We start from the raw sequence: 17,238 nt of genomic DNA, 5'->3' as shown, positions 1-17,238 counted from the left end.
CTACTATCAGGTAAATGCAAATGAAAACTACAATGAGATATCACCTCACATACTGGTCAATATGGCTAGTATTAAAAAGACAAGAAATAACAAGTATTGGCAAGGATGTGGGGAAAATAGAAACCTTGTGCACTGCTGGTAGGAATGTAAATTGGTACATTCACTATGGAAAACAGTATGGAGGTCCTCAAAAAATGGAAAATAGAAATACCATACAATCCAGTAATTCTATTTCTGGGTAATATTTATCCAAAGAAAATGAAAACACTAATTCAAAAGGATATATCTGCCCCTATGTTTATGCAGTCTTATTTACAATAGCCAAGATATGGTAATCTAAGTGTCTATCAATAGATGAATGGAGTATTATGCTAAGTGAAATAAGTCAAATAGAGAAAGACAAATACCATAAGATTTCACTTATATGTGGATTCTAAAAAACAAAATAAATAAACAAAACCAGAGATAGACTCATTGATACAGAAAACAAACTGGTGGTTGCCAGAGGAGGGGGGTGGGACGATGGTCAAAATAGATGAAGAGGATTAAGAGAATCAAAATTCCAGTTATAAAATAAAGAAGTCATGGAGATGTGAAGGATAGCATTGGGAATATGGTCAATAACATTATAACAACTTCGTATGGTGACAGGGGTAACTAGACTTACTATGGTGAACATTTCACAGTGTATATAGATGTCAAACCACGATACTGAATTCTTAAAACTAACATAATATTGTATGTCATCTATACTTGCATTAAAATTTTTTTAACTGATTTATTTTCAAGAGTAAGACTAATTCAGTAAGATACTGGAGCAATCTACCAACGCAACTTCTGAATTGTGAAACTTCCTGGAGATTTTAAAGGTGGGCCTGTAGAGCAGAAAAAACACCCCACCCCAAAATATGCCACTTTGGCCATATTCATTATTTTGAATTAAAGTTACTCAAGAAACAGCTGGTACAAGAAGGACACTCTGAACCTCCTTTTTCCTCTGAGAGGGGGAAATAAATCTCCCATCTGAAGACACCCTCCTTGTGCCAGGAGGGTAGAAAGCATCCTCACCACCAGAGGGGGGGGATTCAAAGCCAAAAATGCTGTATGAACAAAACCTTGTTACTTCTTCACTAATTTGCTACTTTAATCCCAAACCCCTGTTTTGTCAATTCCTCACAACTGTATTGTTTCTTTTTCTAAAAGGCATAAAGGCTGACTGCTTTGGTCATTTCTTTGAGTCTCATATTTTTATGGGTTCCAGTATGTACAAAATTAAATTTGTTTTTTTTTCTTTCCTGTTCATCTGTTTCATGTCAATTTAATTATGAGACCAGCCAAAGAACCCAGAAGGGAAGAAAGGGAAAGTTCTCCTCCCCTACAGAAGAGTCAGACACATATTAACTTCTCTTGTTTTTCCCTTTCTAAACTGCTTTAGCAACATAAAGGTGAAGAGAAAGAAAGAATAATACTTCAAAGATCATTAAACTTTTTAGAATATTTAACCTCCATCTTTTTTGTTCTTTCGGACTTATTGTCATTCAGGAGCTCTGGTGCTTCGCCATTTGGGAGTTGAGGGCCACAGTGAGAATATACTAAAGCTAGAAAATGAGACTGTATACAGACTCAAAAATTCGCATATCATTTCCAGAGGGTTTCCACTTGCCTTCTCCCAGCCCTCTGATCCCGGGTCCACAGATATCCAATTAGGAGTCCCACTTCACAGGACTGTTATTTATTTTAATCTCTCTTTCTTCCAGTATGCAAATCATAAACAGCTCATAAATTTCCCTTGCTGTCTCTCCTAGATATCACGGTTTGGGGTCCCAGAGCCAAGTTCTTGCATTATTAGCCACTGCAGAAACTGTAGACAGGAATGTGCATTCCCTTAATAACCAAAGGGTCTGCACTAAGCAGTCTATATGCATTGGGATTGTTAAGAAAAATTCTCACAAACACTTGAAATGCAGATATTACTCTTCTTAACGTTACAATTCAGAGATGATCCAAATCTGCCAATCGCACAGCAATCATGAAGGGAATGGCCTAATATTCAAAGTTAAGTGTGACTATATCCAAATGCTTGCTCTAAACCACAGTCAGAAAACACTGAAATTGGGCAGCCCCGGTGGCAAAGCGGTTTAGCGCCGCCTGCAGCCCAGGGCGTGATCCTGGAGGCCCTGGATTGACTCCCACGTCGGGCTCTCTGTATGATGCCTGCTTCTCTCTCTGCCTCTCTCTCTGTCTCTATGAATAAATAAATAAAATCTTAAAAAAAAAAAGAAAACACTGAAATTGTGGGTAATGTGCTAAAGAAACAGAAAAGCCTGCACAAATCTGAGAGATCATTTTTGTTGTAAGGAAGGGAGGCAAGGACATAGAGGGAGTCCCTACCTTGGTCTAAGAATTATAGCATGTAGTTTCAGTCATAAAGAATATTCAAGAAGCTTAACAATGCAACAGCAGAATTATAAAAAGAAAACAAATGCACTTAACACTAGTCAGAGACATTTTTTTGACCTTGCCAGTGAAAAAGTAATTATCAATATCAAATTTTACTGGTTTATTAATTTCATTTTAATTCAGGACAGGAAACAAATGTATAGTTTCTACATGGGTTTTTACACATTGGGGATCTGCAGTGACTTTAAAGTATAACTGCTGTAAGAGCTGAAATCATACTTGATTAGAACAAAAATCAGGGTCATATAGCTTATTCAGTATCCTAAAAAGTTACTCCATAACACATATACATACACATACTCATGTATTTTTAAAATTATCTGCACATATATGGATTTAAAAAATTATCTTCATTTATATTATTGTCCAAATTGAAATAATAGTTTCTGCCATCATTGGGGAATTTTGAGGATGACTGGATGGTGTTAAATGGAAAGAGAATTCTCGTTATAAATACTTATTTTAAACTTTAACTCTTAAGGCCAAAAATCCATGTATTTATCAGCCTAATTCAAACACTGGTATAAGTTCAAATGAGAAGTGATTAGGTCACAGGAAACAAAAATCTAGGATCGGAGGAGAGGAAGTAGTTTAAAAGGATAAAATGTCCCCATGCAGATTCCCCATAATCTTTCGTAGAACTGAAATTAACTGTACGATAATCATTCAACCATTTTGAAGTCATCTAGATAGACATCCCCATTAAATAACTGTGACATTTTTCAGCCCAATTTCACTGCTGAAAATATTTAAAATGACCACTGGAATGTATCTGGCAGTTTGGGATATTTAGCAATTTGGGTTCAGGATTATACATTTTCCTAATTCATGAAAGAATTCCTCTGCGGAAACAACCATAACAGCTATTTTGTGTGTGATTACATTCTTCGAAAGCAGGCAGGTTTACAGGAAAGGATGATTCCAGATATCCCTCAGAACAAACAGGTATTGAATAATTTCAAAATTAAATGTGAGTGGCATCTGAAAAGCTCAGATACTTGCGTGATCAACTACCTAGAAATCATTTAGAATTAGTTTGCATATTGCCAGCCACATCAGAGCCTATAGAAATATAAACTTAAAAGCAGACAAAGGTGAGCAAGGGAAAGGGTGTGCTTAGAAAATTTTAGATGAGATACAATAACAGATCATAAAGGATTACATAGATTAAGAGACACATCTCACAGTTTTGTTGCATAAAACACGGAATAGATGATTACCACACGCAGGTATTTCTCAGCAAGAATTATCTTTTCCTTCATTAGATGAACTTAGTGAGGCTTGGAACTGGAAACAGAAGAGGTACCTTGGAAAACATTTCTAGGCAAGCTGTATTTTACTGATTTTAAAAAGGTATTTTCGTGTCCTATTAGCACAGATATTTGTAACCTTAGGATTTTTACTTTAGGCTTTTTTTTTTTTAGATTTTATTTTTATTTAGTTTCGTCTATGAGTTCTAGAACAATTATTTGTTCTGAAGCCTTCCCTAGGAGGGCACCAATAATGAGGGGATCTCTACTTTCAAAGTTCCATTCGCTATCTAAAGACCCAAACATCCCATCTTTGTGAGGTAGAGCGCTGTTGACCAAGTCTTTTAAACATTAGCCTTTCATTCCTGTATTTCATTAAACTCACAAATTTTTGAGGTGACAAACAAGCAATGAAATCTGGATTTGCAGCCATGCAGGAAGTCAAATCATCTTGATTTACATAGAAAGGCCTGGCGGGGGGAGTAAAGCAGCTCAGTGGCTAGGCTGTCACTACGATGTGCAAATGCAACAAGTGACTGTCTACAGCTGGAAAAAACATTTCCACTCTCCAGTGTCTCCCAGTCTCCCCCCCCCCCCCCGCCAAGCTACTAAACTGATCTCAATCACATACCAGTTTCAAACCAGAGTTAGCGCTTTCCCTGCTCAAACCACCTGAGCACTGACATCATAACACTGCAAATGACATTTCTGGCAAGATAAGGAAAACTTGCAAAAAAAAAAAGAAGAAGAAGAAGTGAAGCAACTGACGCGATTTCGCTTGAGCTCACTCACAATAAAGGACATGCCCGTCTTCTGGAGACCACACCGGTGCATCTGGCCTGCCTCCCTGCCCGCGCGCTTACCCCAGGAATGATGCACTTAGTCTGAGGAGACATGAGGCGTCTGTCCAGCATGCCAGCCCAATTCCAAGTGGACCCAGCTCTCCAGAGAGCAGGAATGTGCTTCACGGGGGCAAGAACTCAATAAAACAGCTCAAGGCAGCCAAGTCTTGCTTTGCTGACCAGCATAGCAACTGCCTTCCTCGTCCTTGGCTGGCTCGAGGTGTGCAGTCTTAGCCAGCCAGTGTGACTTTCTCAAAGTTCTTCCGATTATAACGGTCTGGAACCACTTAGGCCTCGCAGACAAGCTCATCAAAGTCAATTAACAAACACAAGTGGGAGGGGCTTTTTCTACTGCCAGTTACGTCAGCTGGCTTTGCAGGAGCAAAGCCTGCACACTTGTGAAAGCCCAGCAACATTTCATCAATGTCAGATGCAGGCCTTCCAGGCGGCACTGGCTGCGGCCGCGCTAAGGATACTCTCTCTACTATAGGACAACAGATTGCACAACTGGCCAAGCTGTCAGGGGTTCAAGAAAACGATCAGACTGGGGGAAAAAGAAAAAAAAAGCCTGGAACAAAAGTGAGAACATTCTTCCGCTCACATCCGATGAAGAAATATTTCCTCCTTCGCATACAAGAAAGTGATATCTTTCTTTTGTGGTCACCTTTCACATTCTCCAAGTGCATGAGAAATACATTTTTTTTTTCTCCACACAGCCACATAAATATCGCTTGGAGAAATTCAATTTCATTTCAACTGAAAACGTCTTTTCATCAAAAGACAATTTTAAAAAATGGAGCAAAAACCACGATACTCTAAGAACATGTTTGCAAAGCATGTAACAAAGGATTACTATCCCGAAGACAGAAAGGACTCCCAAAAGCCAATAAATAAAAGTCCCACAACATAAAAGAATATGGCAAAGAAAAATGAATAAATAAAACCACAGAAGAGAAAATGTTAGCAGCCAAGACACATGAAAAATACTTGACGACTTCACTACTGGTCAGGAATACAAATGAAAATCACAGTTTACCATTTCACAGCCATTAGGGTCAAAATATTTTAATGTATTTGAAATACCAGATCTTGGTGAGGATGTCAAGCAAGGGTTGGCATACTCTGGCTGAAGGCCAAAACTAACCAGCTATCCATTACCCATCACCTGCAAGCTAAGAATGTTACATTTTAAAATGACTGGAAAAAAAATCAAGAAGACTGTATCTTGTGACACTGAAAATTAGATGAAATTCAAATTTCAGTGTCCTCAAGCAAAGGTTTGAGCAAACACAGTCACGTTCATTCATATACATATGGTTTATGGCTGTTTTTGCATTACAGTCACAGGGTTGAGTAGTTATGAGATAGACCACGTCGCTTAGCAAGGCTTAAATATTTCTGATCTGGTCTTTTACAGAAAAGGTTTGCCAACCCCTGATGGAAAGCAGCCAGACTTTCAGACGTTGTTAGTGGGAGTGTAAATTGGTACAGCCAAGTTAGAGATTTTGCAAAAGGCGAAGGCAGTGAAGTTGTTAATGACCATGCTCTCGGATTGCCATCATCCCTCTCACAAGCACACAGGGAGGCGTATGCACAGAATGTCCCTAGCAACACTGGGGATTTTAGTAAAAGCCTGGTAACAAATTCAATGTGTATCAACAGGAGAGTGGCTCAACAAGGTTTGAGACACTACAGCAAGGAGAGTGAATGGTCTCTAAGTAACTACATGGATTAAATCCCCACAAATATGTCCATAGAAAAAAGCAAGTTGTAAAACCTTTATACCTTAAGAACCTATAATATGATTTGTATGAAGTTTGAAAATAGGCAAAAATGCTATACACTTCCTGTAGGTAGTAAAAGAATATAAATAAATATGAAAAAGTACTAAATGCAGGAGAGTGGTTACATCTGGATAGGAGTACATCTGGAAGAATTAATGGAGGGTGGGGTAACTCTGTTAGTGATATTTTATTTCTTAAACTCAGCTGCACCTCCACCATTGGCCACTATATTATTTTTTATGTATTTTCTGTAACTCTGAAAACTTCATATAAGTGTATTATTTATTCATAAAAGAAATAATTTTAGAATTAGAAAAAATAGTGGAAAATGGAATACAAAAATGCCAAATCACTATATAGACACTAAAATGTTTATAGGACACTTTCATTATATAACAAAATACATATCATATATGAGAGAAGTCAAAGAAAAAGAATAGCCTATCAATTTTTTTCTTTCCATAATAATGACTCCACGGTTAAAAACTTGTAAGGAAACATGAATTGTAATTATCATGGTTGCATTTGGGTAGTGGGTTAAGGGTAGGGGTTTTTTTTCTTCTTTTAAAAAATTCAGTATTTTGGAGTGCCTGGATGGCTCACTCAGTTGAGCATCTGACTTTTAATTTTGGTTCAGGTTATGATCTTTGGGTCCTCAGATCAAGCCCCACATCAGGCCCTGCTTAAGATTTTCTCTTTCTTTCTCTGCCCCTCCCCTGGCTTGTGCTCCCTCTCTCTCTCTTAAGAAAACAAAACATAAAAAGATTAGTATTTTCAAACTTTTTATGGTAGGTTTATATTATTTTTTCAACCCCCCAAAAGTTTTAAATGTCTAACTGACAACCAAGGATTATCTAATTTTCTAGGGAAATTAGAAACCTTTGTTTAACTCACTATTTACTTTGGATTAGGATATTTTATATATTTTGAGGGTAAATACTAACTTGTAGAAAGTTGATAGAAATGCCAGTGAATTTGACCAGTAGAAACAAATTCATCCAGTAAAAATGCTAATGATTTCCATCTGTATAAAGATAACCCCCAAATGACTGTTTTATTGTCCTGTACAACAGTAACCAGTTCTGTATGTATTGTAAGAAATCTTAGCCCGGTATCTTCCTTTCAATGACTATAAATAAATACATCTCTCCTGTAATCTTTTTCTTTGAAGATTTTATTTTTTCATTTGACATAGAGAGAGAGAGAGCACAAGCAGGGGGAGAAGCAGGTAGAGGGAGAAGGAGAAGCAGGCTCCCACTGAGCAGGGAGCCTGATGCTGGGCTTGATCCCAGGACCCTGGGATCATGGCCCAAGCCAAAAGCAGATGCTTAACCAATTGAACCACCCAGGCACTCCTCTTCCATAATCTTTTTTTTTTTTAGATTTTATTTATTTATTCATGAGAGATACAGAGAGAGAGGCAGAGACATAGGTAGAGGGAGAAGCAGGCTCCCCATGGGGAGCTGGCTGCAAGACTTGATCTCAGAACCCTGGGATCACAACTTGAGCCAAAGGCAGATGCTCAACCACTGAGCCACCCAGGCATCCCTTCCTTAATCTTTTAAACTAGTTTTACCATCTTGTGAGTTTTCTTGATGAATTAGAAAAAAATCTTTGACACATATTCATTGTACATTTAAGATAAACGTTCTGAAATTTTTGAAAAATTATACTTGACCATCAGTTTTCAAGGTTTCTGACAATGACATATATGATTGTGAGCTTTCCAAGTCTAGCTCATATTAATATATGATGCCACTAAAATATACTTACAACAGAAAAATGTCAGAAATTAATGCTGGTTTCAGGTAAGGAAAAAATCAACTAGGGTTTGAAAAGGAGGAGGAGGAGAACGGAAATTCTAGAAGGCAATTTCAGTGCCTTTCCAAGGTCCTATATATTAACACTAAACAACAGTATGTTCCTGGCATAGCATTTTTTTCACACATTAAATAGGATTTTTTTCTTCCCTTCAAATGGGACTGAGGAATATTTTCCTGATGACTCTGGGAAGACAAAGAGAAAAAGAAGATATAAGAAGTGTAGGTATCACAGACAAATAGACTATTGAGAGTATAAGCAAGGAAGGTGATAACAGAAATCCATGCAGGATTTTAGATCAGTGTATCATGCCGGAAACCACAAGAAATAACAAATCCAAGACAACTTGGTCACTTTCCAGTGTTAAAAGGTAGAAAAGGGAAGGCAATCTTAACTTAGGTGGGTAAGTCAGTATCCAGTAGTGATAATTTTTTTCCCCCAAAGATTTTATTTGTTTATTCTACAGAGAAAGAGAGAGAGCATGAATGAGTGTGGTGGTAGCAGCAGAGGGAGAGGGAGAGAATCTCAAGCGGACTCTACAATGAGTGTGGAGTCCAACACAGGGCTTGATTCCACGACCCCAAGATCATGACCTGAGGCAAAACGAAGAGTCCAACAAACTGAGCCACCCAGGTGTGCCATGATTCTTTTTAAAAAACGTATTTATTTGAGAGAAACAGAGAGAGCAAGTGGGGGAGAAGCTGAGGGACAGAATATTCAAGCAGACTCCTCGCTGAGTGCACAGTACTACGTGGGGCTCAATCCCATGATCCTGAGCTGAAACCAAGAGCAGGATGCTTAACCAAATGAGCCACCCAAGAGCCCCTCCAGTAGTGAATTTTTGGTTTTTCATACATTTGGCAAATTTTCAAGCCAAGTGTTTATAATTTAGAGCATGTCTAAAATACACTCATAGTCTAGAATAAAAATGTTAAAAATGACATTTTCTGTTTTTTCTACATATAAAATAATTTCCCTGGTTTTATAATGTATTTTCATTATTAAGCACTGGAAAAAAAAAACTAGAACAAAACAAAACAAATAGCAACACTTATCTTTGCTATCCCTCAGGTTCCTAATCTGTGAAAAGGGGAGATGACTTCAAGAGAATTGTCAGGATTGCATGAAACATCTAGCACACATCTGGCACATCAGAGATGACAAATAAATGTTAATTTTCTTTGCTATAACTGGGTGGTTCTCAGCTGGGAATGATTTCGCCCTGAGGGGACATTTAGTAACGTCTAGGGACATTTTTGATTGCCACATTGGGATGGATGGTGGTTTACTGGCATCTAGTGGGTAGAAGCCAAGGACGCTGCTAAATATCCTATAATGCACAGCCCCCATCTCCCACCAGAAAGAATTTTCCAGCTCAATATGTCCATAGTGCTGAGGTTGAGAAACCTGAAGGTGACCTTTATAGCGGTGCTATCAATGTGAAGTACTTTAAATTATAAACCAAGATGACTGCCTGTGAAATTCAAACCACATCTAGATCTACTCTAGGTTGCCTCAAAGTGGGATAGAGGGTTGAAGAGGCAAAGGGCAGGGACAGGAGAAGCCAACCTGCTGTGAATTGGGAACGGCTCAGAGGCAGCCCCTGGGAGCTCAGCCAAGTGCCTGGTTATTCTCTGATTTTCTACAGGAGAAGCCCAGAGAGACCACGGCCTAGCTTGGCATCAGATTTCGGATGGAAGGACCAGAGGTTTCTGCAGTCCCTACTGGCATTCACACCACTAAACTTTTGCTTTAGCTTGTTTCCAATTCCCATCTACACACCCCTTACCATCCCCCAGGTTGTCTTTGCTAAACTGTGAAAAAGGCTTAATGAAATTGCCATTAGAACCAGAGAACTCCTCGAGTGCTATTTTTATAACTAAAGAAGCATGCTCACCAATCTGCCGAGAGAAGGGTTCTCTTTATTTTGCTATATTTGTATTCAGAATTGTTATTATCTGTCTACATAAACAGAAGGCAGGGAAGACAGCTTCGGCAGTACTGAATCCTCAATCTGAGACAACGTTCCCATTTGTTGTTTTAAACTTTAAAACAGCAGCAGACCTTTCTGGATGGTGGTGGTGGTGGCCAAAGTATAAATAATGCTGTGTTGCCAGGAGACCAAAAAAAAAAAAAAGGCAAAATTTTGGAGATCACATATTTTGAGTGGCCACTCCAGACTTCAAAGGCCAGACTGTTTATCTAATGGGCAAGGATTGTGAAAAAAACTCCCTTGATCACACCCCAATTTAGAGCTTGTGTCATCAATAGTGTCGTCTTTGATTATAAAAGGCCACAATATGTGTACAAATATGGATAATTATGGCGTGCATCAGCCAGACAGTGAATCATGATAACAAAACAAAACTCTAACGTGTGTGTACACTCTAAGCCTCACATGTGTTTTTGGTAAATAACAGCCAAACACATTGTTTTTCTCAAGAAATAAAAATAGCAAACAATTCCAAATGTCATAGAAAAAACAAAACACATAATGAAAATAGTCACATTTATAATTGTATTTTCTTTCCACCTAATATTGTTTTCACTAATGAATTCATTTTTTAAAAATTTCATGTGACAACAAATTCCAACAAATTTCTACTGGTTATTGATTCAGAAGAATATGAGAAAAAAACAAAGCAATTTTTTCCTGCATCTGTACTATTTGACCCAAATGGTTATACTGTTAAATCTCTTTCCTCACGTTTTATTCCCATAAAGAGTCTGTTATCAACTCTGGCCCTAATTCATCTAGCTACAGATGAGGGGAGGATCTTCATTTAAATCAGAGCCACTCAAATAAAGGAAGCTCCCTTCTTTTTATTTCATGAAAAATTTAGCAGTGGATGGAACTCAGCTAGCTTTTTGCCCTTCTTCCCTCCTTGATAAAAAGCTGTCCTTAAAAACAAAAACAAAAACAAAAACAAAACAGGGATGCCTGGGTGGCTCAGCGGTTAAGCAGCTGCCTTTGGCTCAGGGCATGATCCTGGAGTCCCTGGATCAAGTCCTGCATCGGGCTTCCTGCATGGAGCCTGCTCCTCCCTCTGCCTGTGTCTCTGTCTCTCTCATGAGTAAATGAATAAAATCTTAAAAAAAAAAAACACAACATATTATGCACTTTACCATTAGTTAGAAACTTACATTGGCCAAACAACTTACTTTTGGAGACAATGTTCTAATTTCCAAACATATCACAACTGACCAACTACAAGAATCGAAAGGGACTCTCTTCTCTACCGCTTGCTTTTCCACATTATTGGCTAAGATATACTTGAAAGTATCCTTGAGTATTGTTATTAATAAAGAGTCACGGTAAATTTAACCTACCTCAAAGCTGCTACTTCAGACTATTCTAGGAAAAATAAAAGGAGGAGAGGTTGCTTTGTGGGGCTCCTGTGGCCTCTTTGTTCCCCCATGGATCTGTTCTATTGTAACCCTGACCCCAAGAGCCATAGTTTATAATTTTTTGGTACTTGCAACCTGCATTTAACATAAGAAACCTCTCTTTCCTTATCATTAAATGTTTTTCCAGAGCAATCTATAAGAAAAATTGCTGATTACTTTCTACAGTAATTGAAGGAACCTGTGTAATTTAATGTGCCCTATTTAATGGTTCAATATTTCCCTTTAAAACAGCTGCCACTGAATTATGCAATATGAGATGTGTGCTGAGGATTAAGGGGGGTACATCAAGTGCTGGGTTTGCATTGTATTTTTGAGATACCCTCACCCCTGACACACACACACCCCATTTCTTAATCCTCTTCTCCCAGCCCTGCTCTATCTGCCATCTTCAGGGTTTTCCTCCTGAAATTTTCACTTCTCACCTGTGTTGAGGTTTCTGTGAGGTGGTCTTAAATATCCCAGGTCTTTGGGTTCTAGGCTCTTGCATGTAACTCCAACTTGACACCTCCCCATGAACTTCCAATAGGATTCTCAAACATATCTGCCTCCAAAGGAACTATTGATTCTCCCGCCTGCCCCCCAGCCCAGTCTTATACACTGTAGTGCATAGCACCACTGTCCTCCTGTGACCAGACCAAAAACTCATTGGCAGGTCCTGTCCTCTCGAGCTAACCTTTGTCACCTCCCTTATGACCTGCTTAGCAATAGCCTCTATTTTTTAAAAAAATATTTTACTTATTCATGAGAGACACACAGAGAGAGGCAGAGACACAGGCAGAGGGAGAAGCAGGCTCCACATGGGAGCCCGACGTGGGACTCGATCCCGGGTCTCCAGGACCACACCCTGGGCTGAAGGCAGTGCTAAACCACTGAGCCACCCGGGCCCAGCAATAGCTTCTAGTTCTCATGGCTGCTGTCCCATCTCCATAGACAGCCAAAGTTTTCTTTTCTTTTTAAAGATTTTATTCATTTATTTATTTGAGAGAGAGCGAGAGAGCAAGAGAGAGTGCAAGAGCTCACGAGCAGTGGGGAGGAGCAGAGGGAGAGGGACAAGCAGATTCTGCACTGAGCATGGAGTCTGCCGTGGGGCTTGATGCCACAACCCTGAGATCATGACCTGAGCCAAAACCAAGAGTTGGATGCTTAACCAACTAAGCCACCCAGGCACACCCAAAGTAGTCTTTTTTAAAGGATGAATTCATTTCAATCGTTCCACTGCTTAAAATCTTCTAATTGTTTCTCACTGCAGCTGAAATAAGCCATGTGCAGGGCTGGTGAGAACTGGCTCCTGGCCATGTTTCCAACCTCATCTCCCCTCACTCTGTCCATCGGCGCCACAGCTGAAGCCACAGTGGCCTTCCTGATGTCCCCAGACTGCACCGCACGCATTCTGGTGTCAGGGATCTGCATCTTCTATCCAGTTGGAATGCTTTCCCCGTGGACACATACAGGGCTGCCACCTTCTGACATTATTTAGTAAACTCATCTCCTCAAAGAAGCCCTGAGCTCTAGGACCAAGGTGGAACTACTCTCTGTCACATGACCTGGTTGGATTTTCTCTACAGCTTATAGCAATAGTTGAAGATACACCCAGTGTATCGATTTCTAGATCATATTTTCCTTGCCATTAGAATGAGCACAGGACCTGTGGCTTGTCCACCAAGCTAGTTTCAGCTGTAATGTGACTGCCATGAACATGGCTCTCTTACTGCTTTTGGAGGAATACGGTCTGGTCCACGATCTAGTAAAACCTGGAAGTACATTCAATAAAGTGGAAAGTACACTAGACCCACAGACAGTAGAACTGAGTTAGTTCCAACTCTGCTGCCATTAACTAACTGGCTGAGTTACTGGATTTGCCTGAAGCCTCCGAAGCTTCCAAAGTGAAGAGAGGTTGTTCAACTGTTACTCTAAAGAGAGGCTAAGGACTTAGTCTAGACCTCCCACTAATAGTTCTAAGATTGCTATTCCATTAGACATGCTGGAGGAAGGGACTTTATACAATAGTCTCAACCAGTTAGAGCTTCCACTTATCATCTCTAGGAGATTCACAACTGATTTAGGTTAAAAAAATTGATCAAAATAATTGGCACTTGCTTGGTTAATCAAATTTTCACCCCATTCTTCGTCAAACTAAAGCTTGTTGATGTAGTGAGTCCTAGGACTATATCTGATATCTTGATGCATTTGCAAATTGCTCACATATAATATAATACCTAAATAAAGTCTGCCAGACATTCTTTTTTTTTCCTGTTTTTTTTTTTCTGCCGGACATTCTAAGTATTAAATAATGAGTATGATTTTTAGGACTTATTTGTCTTCTTTTTAAGATTCCAGCTTTAGTCAGATATAACTGACATATAAAATTGTAAGGTATCTAAAGCATACATTGTGGTGGTTTGATATATACATATACATAGTGAAAGGATCCCTGCCATCTAGTTGGTTAATTAACACATTCATCATCTCACGTGCTACCTTCTTGTAGTGTGTGTGGGAACACCTCATGTTGTCAGCTGTAGTCACCAGGAGCTTACTTATCCTATAGCTAACTCTGTACCCTTGTACCATGTTCCCCCATTTTCCCCCACCACCTAGCCCTAGCAACCATTTTCCTAATCTACAATGAATGTCTCAGTTTTAAAAACATGAATTTATAAATCAGTACAATAGAATAAACTTAAGTAGATAAAAAATAGATTAATAATAGACAGGAGGGAAACTGAATTAGGGATACAGAAAAGCATACAGGACTGCTAAAAATAAGATCATGAGCTCAAATGGAATGGCTCTTACTATGTGATTTCGTTTTACTAATTCCTCCGATGAAGCAGTGAAATGAATCAATTTTTCTAGATGTAAATTTAGTCTAAATCTCAAAGATGTAAATGTTTACTCCTTGATTTTTACTACAAACACGGACCCATTTTTATTTTACTTTTTAATTTATTTTTTAAAAGACTTTATTCATGAAAGAAGAAAGAGAGAGAGAGAGAGAGAGAGAGAGAGAGAGAGAGAGAGGCAGAGACAGGCAGAGGGAGAAGTAGGCTCCACGCAGGGAGCCCGACATTGGATTTAATCCTGGGACACCAGGACCACACCCCAGGCCGAAGGCAGGTATTAAACCACTGGGTCACCCAGGGATCCCAACACGGACCCATTTATAAAGCATATATCTCCCCCACACCCCTATTTTTATTATGGAACGATTGAGGAGTACCAATCCTAAGAAAACCATATATTCAAAACCACATTTTTTAAAACAATGGAGGCATGTTTCATCATTTGCTTTTATGAGAATAATTTTTTGAGGAATTTTGGAATATATGACAAGTGGAACCCTTATTCATGTTTTCAAATGAGATTAAAACCTGCTTAGCATTTTATTTGGGGGAAACTTTCTGAGGATTTATTATTCTTCTTTTGCAGTATGGTTGTGAATCCACATCAAGAATGTTTATTCCTACCTGGCCCAGAACATGCACAAGCTGAATGATTTGTGTACCACAGCTAAGTGAAGAAAGGATTAGGGAAACAGACATAAAAATAAAATTCTCACAAGTGAAGGACAGAGTGGGTATTTCTAGCCCAAGAGAACGTGGGAAATACATCTGTGGATTTGCAATCCAAACTACTTTTACTGTGTGCATTCCTTAGGTTGGTGGTTCTCAAGGTGTGGTCTGAGGACCCAGAGACCGTTTCAGAAGATCTTCGAGGTCAAAACTAATTTTCTGAGTATCAGATGAAAAACTGGAGATATCCCAAAAATAAATGTGACATTTTAAAACTGTCTCTTTATTCTCTATCCAATGAAATCGTACACTACAAATCTCCAAATGAGCCCTGAGGCTGTGATTCATGTCATTGAGTCCCAAATGTCAATCACTGTAAGTAGGCCCTTCAGGATAAATGTCTTGCAATATATTCCACACTGGTCCTTGAGGATGACAGAGGACGAGCATCTTTGATGATGAGCACTACCATCTGGTAAGCAGAACTGCATAAGTGTATGTGTAGATCGCTATATACGTGCACCTTACAGGGCTCTGGGTGGCTCAGTTGGTTAAACTTCTGTTTTCAGCTCAAGTCATGATCTCAGGGTCCAGGGATCAAGCCCTTCCACTGGCTCCCTGCTCAGTGGGGAGTCTATTCTCCTCTCTCTTCCTCCCTCTACCTTCCTCCCTGCTCATTCTCATTCTCTCTCTCTCTCTCAAATGAATAAATAAATATTTGAAAAAATAAATAAGTTCGCCTTCGGTATAAGGATATTTAGGTAGAATGTGGTTAATCTGTGAATTATGATATATACGATACATAAATCAGGTAAACACCATCACTTGCTTGAAACTGGGGGTTCTCAGCCTTGCTGCAAAGTGGAACCACTGGGGAGCTTTAAGTTCTTCCAATGCCTGAAGCCTACCCCCTGAGATTCTGACTTAATTGGTCTGGGACGAGGCGTGGGCATGTGGAGTTTTAAAAGCTCCCCAGGTGATTCTAATGTGCAGCCAAGATAGAAAACTATCATGTTAGGGCCATGGCTGATTCTCCTCTTTTCTCAGCAGGTTTCATCACTGTTCCCTGCTGAGTCTTTGAGCCTTGAATTCTCGCAGCTCTTGAATGCATCCCCTGAAACCGAGTCCTTGATGTTGCCATGATACACCCTGTGTCTCCCAGAATCTTGGATCCTTCCAGAACTGGCTGCAGAGTCTACCTACTTCACGGGCAGTTCTTTCTCATATCCACTCCTAACTTTCAATCTGCTTCCAGCATTTGGCACTTCTGACTTGTCCTCAATTAGAATTTGCCTTTAACACCAGCTCCCTTTGCCCCAGAATCTGAAATCAGCCCTGTGCCCCACTCAGCTCCGGCTCCAGAACCCCCAGCGTGCTGAGCTCTGTCCATTCAGGAGAGGAAGTTAGTCAGATACAGTCTTAAACTTCTGCCCTTTGCAGAGTACGGGCATGATTGTGGTCATTAAAAACACTGCTGGCACAATTTAGTATTTCCAGATGTGCATATTTCCACAAGATAGCATTTAAGTACATCTGATATTTTTGGAGGCTGAAGAAATGAATCAAAAGAGAATTATGTTGTTTTTTTATTATGAACGCGTAATGAATACATTTACAAAAAAAACATGTTATTCATATCATAGGCATGTTCTTTTGTGGTTGACTTGTCTTGAACCCTGAAATCCACAGGTGCTTTGGAATAAGATAAGAACATATTTCAAGGCTTTATCCGAAACCAAATGAACAAAGCACAAATGTTCTAGAATGTTGTTTTGGAATTTCATGGAAGTTGGACTTAATTAGTCTTCAAGGAAGGGTTGTCCAAGGAAGTGCTTTTAAAAATCATTACTTTCTACTTACTGAATTAATGGGAAGCATTAATAAAAATTGGATGCATATCCTACATAGTTGGAGGAGTAAACTGCCATATTCCAGAGAAAAGTGAGGCTATCTTAAAGTAGAAGGTCCCCTAAGTTAACTATGCTTATTAAGATCAAGTGGATCTTGTTTATTTTCAATCTTTAATCTAATGCAGTCAGAGGGCATAGCACTACTGATGGAGTCTGAGGAAGGAGGAGTTGCATGTCTTCCTCCATCTGCTTCTTTTGCTGAATTTTAACACCACAAATGTTCTGCTCTTGGCTTTTCTTGCATAAACTAC

The 17,238-nt window shown here is 39.3% G+C and overlaps 1 protein-coding gene across 5 annotated transcripts in view; it reads right to left on the bottom strand.

Moving 5' to 3' along the window:
- CACNB2 (calcium voltage-gated channel auxiliary subunit beta 2) overlaps positions 1-17,238 on the bottom strand; it is a 383,666-nt gene that overhangs the window by 179,383 nt on the left and 187,045 nt on the right. The window contains exon 1 of one of the 5 annotated variants that reach the window (XM_055331539.1): positions 4,574-4,777. The exons of 3 other annotated variants lie outside the window; for them this stretch is intronic. In XM_055331539.1, coding sequence (XP_055187514.1) covers positions 4,574-4,624 — 51 coding nt within the window. In that variant the 5' untranslated portion in view covers positions 4,625-4,777. Of the gene's footprint in view, positions 1-4,502; positions 4,544-4,573; positions 4,778-17,238 lie in introns of those variants that run through there. One more of the 5 variants, XM_055331540.1, reaches the window with a different exon arrangement.

The sequence above is a fragment of the Nyctereutes procyonoides genome, unplaced genomic scaffold, assembly GCF_905146905.1.
Source record: "Nyctereutes procyonoides isolate TBG_1078 unplaced genomic scaffold, NYPRO_anot_genome, whole genome shotgun sequence".
Taxonomy (NCBI): domain Eukaryota; kingdom Metazoa; phylum Chordata; class Mammalia; order Carnivora; family Canidae; genus Nyctereutes; species Nyctereutes procyonoides.
Note: the sequence above shows the minus strand (reverse complement) of the source record. Positions and strands in the feature narration are given on the sequence as shown.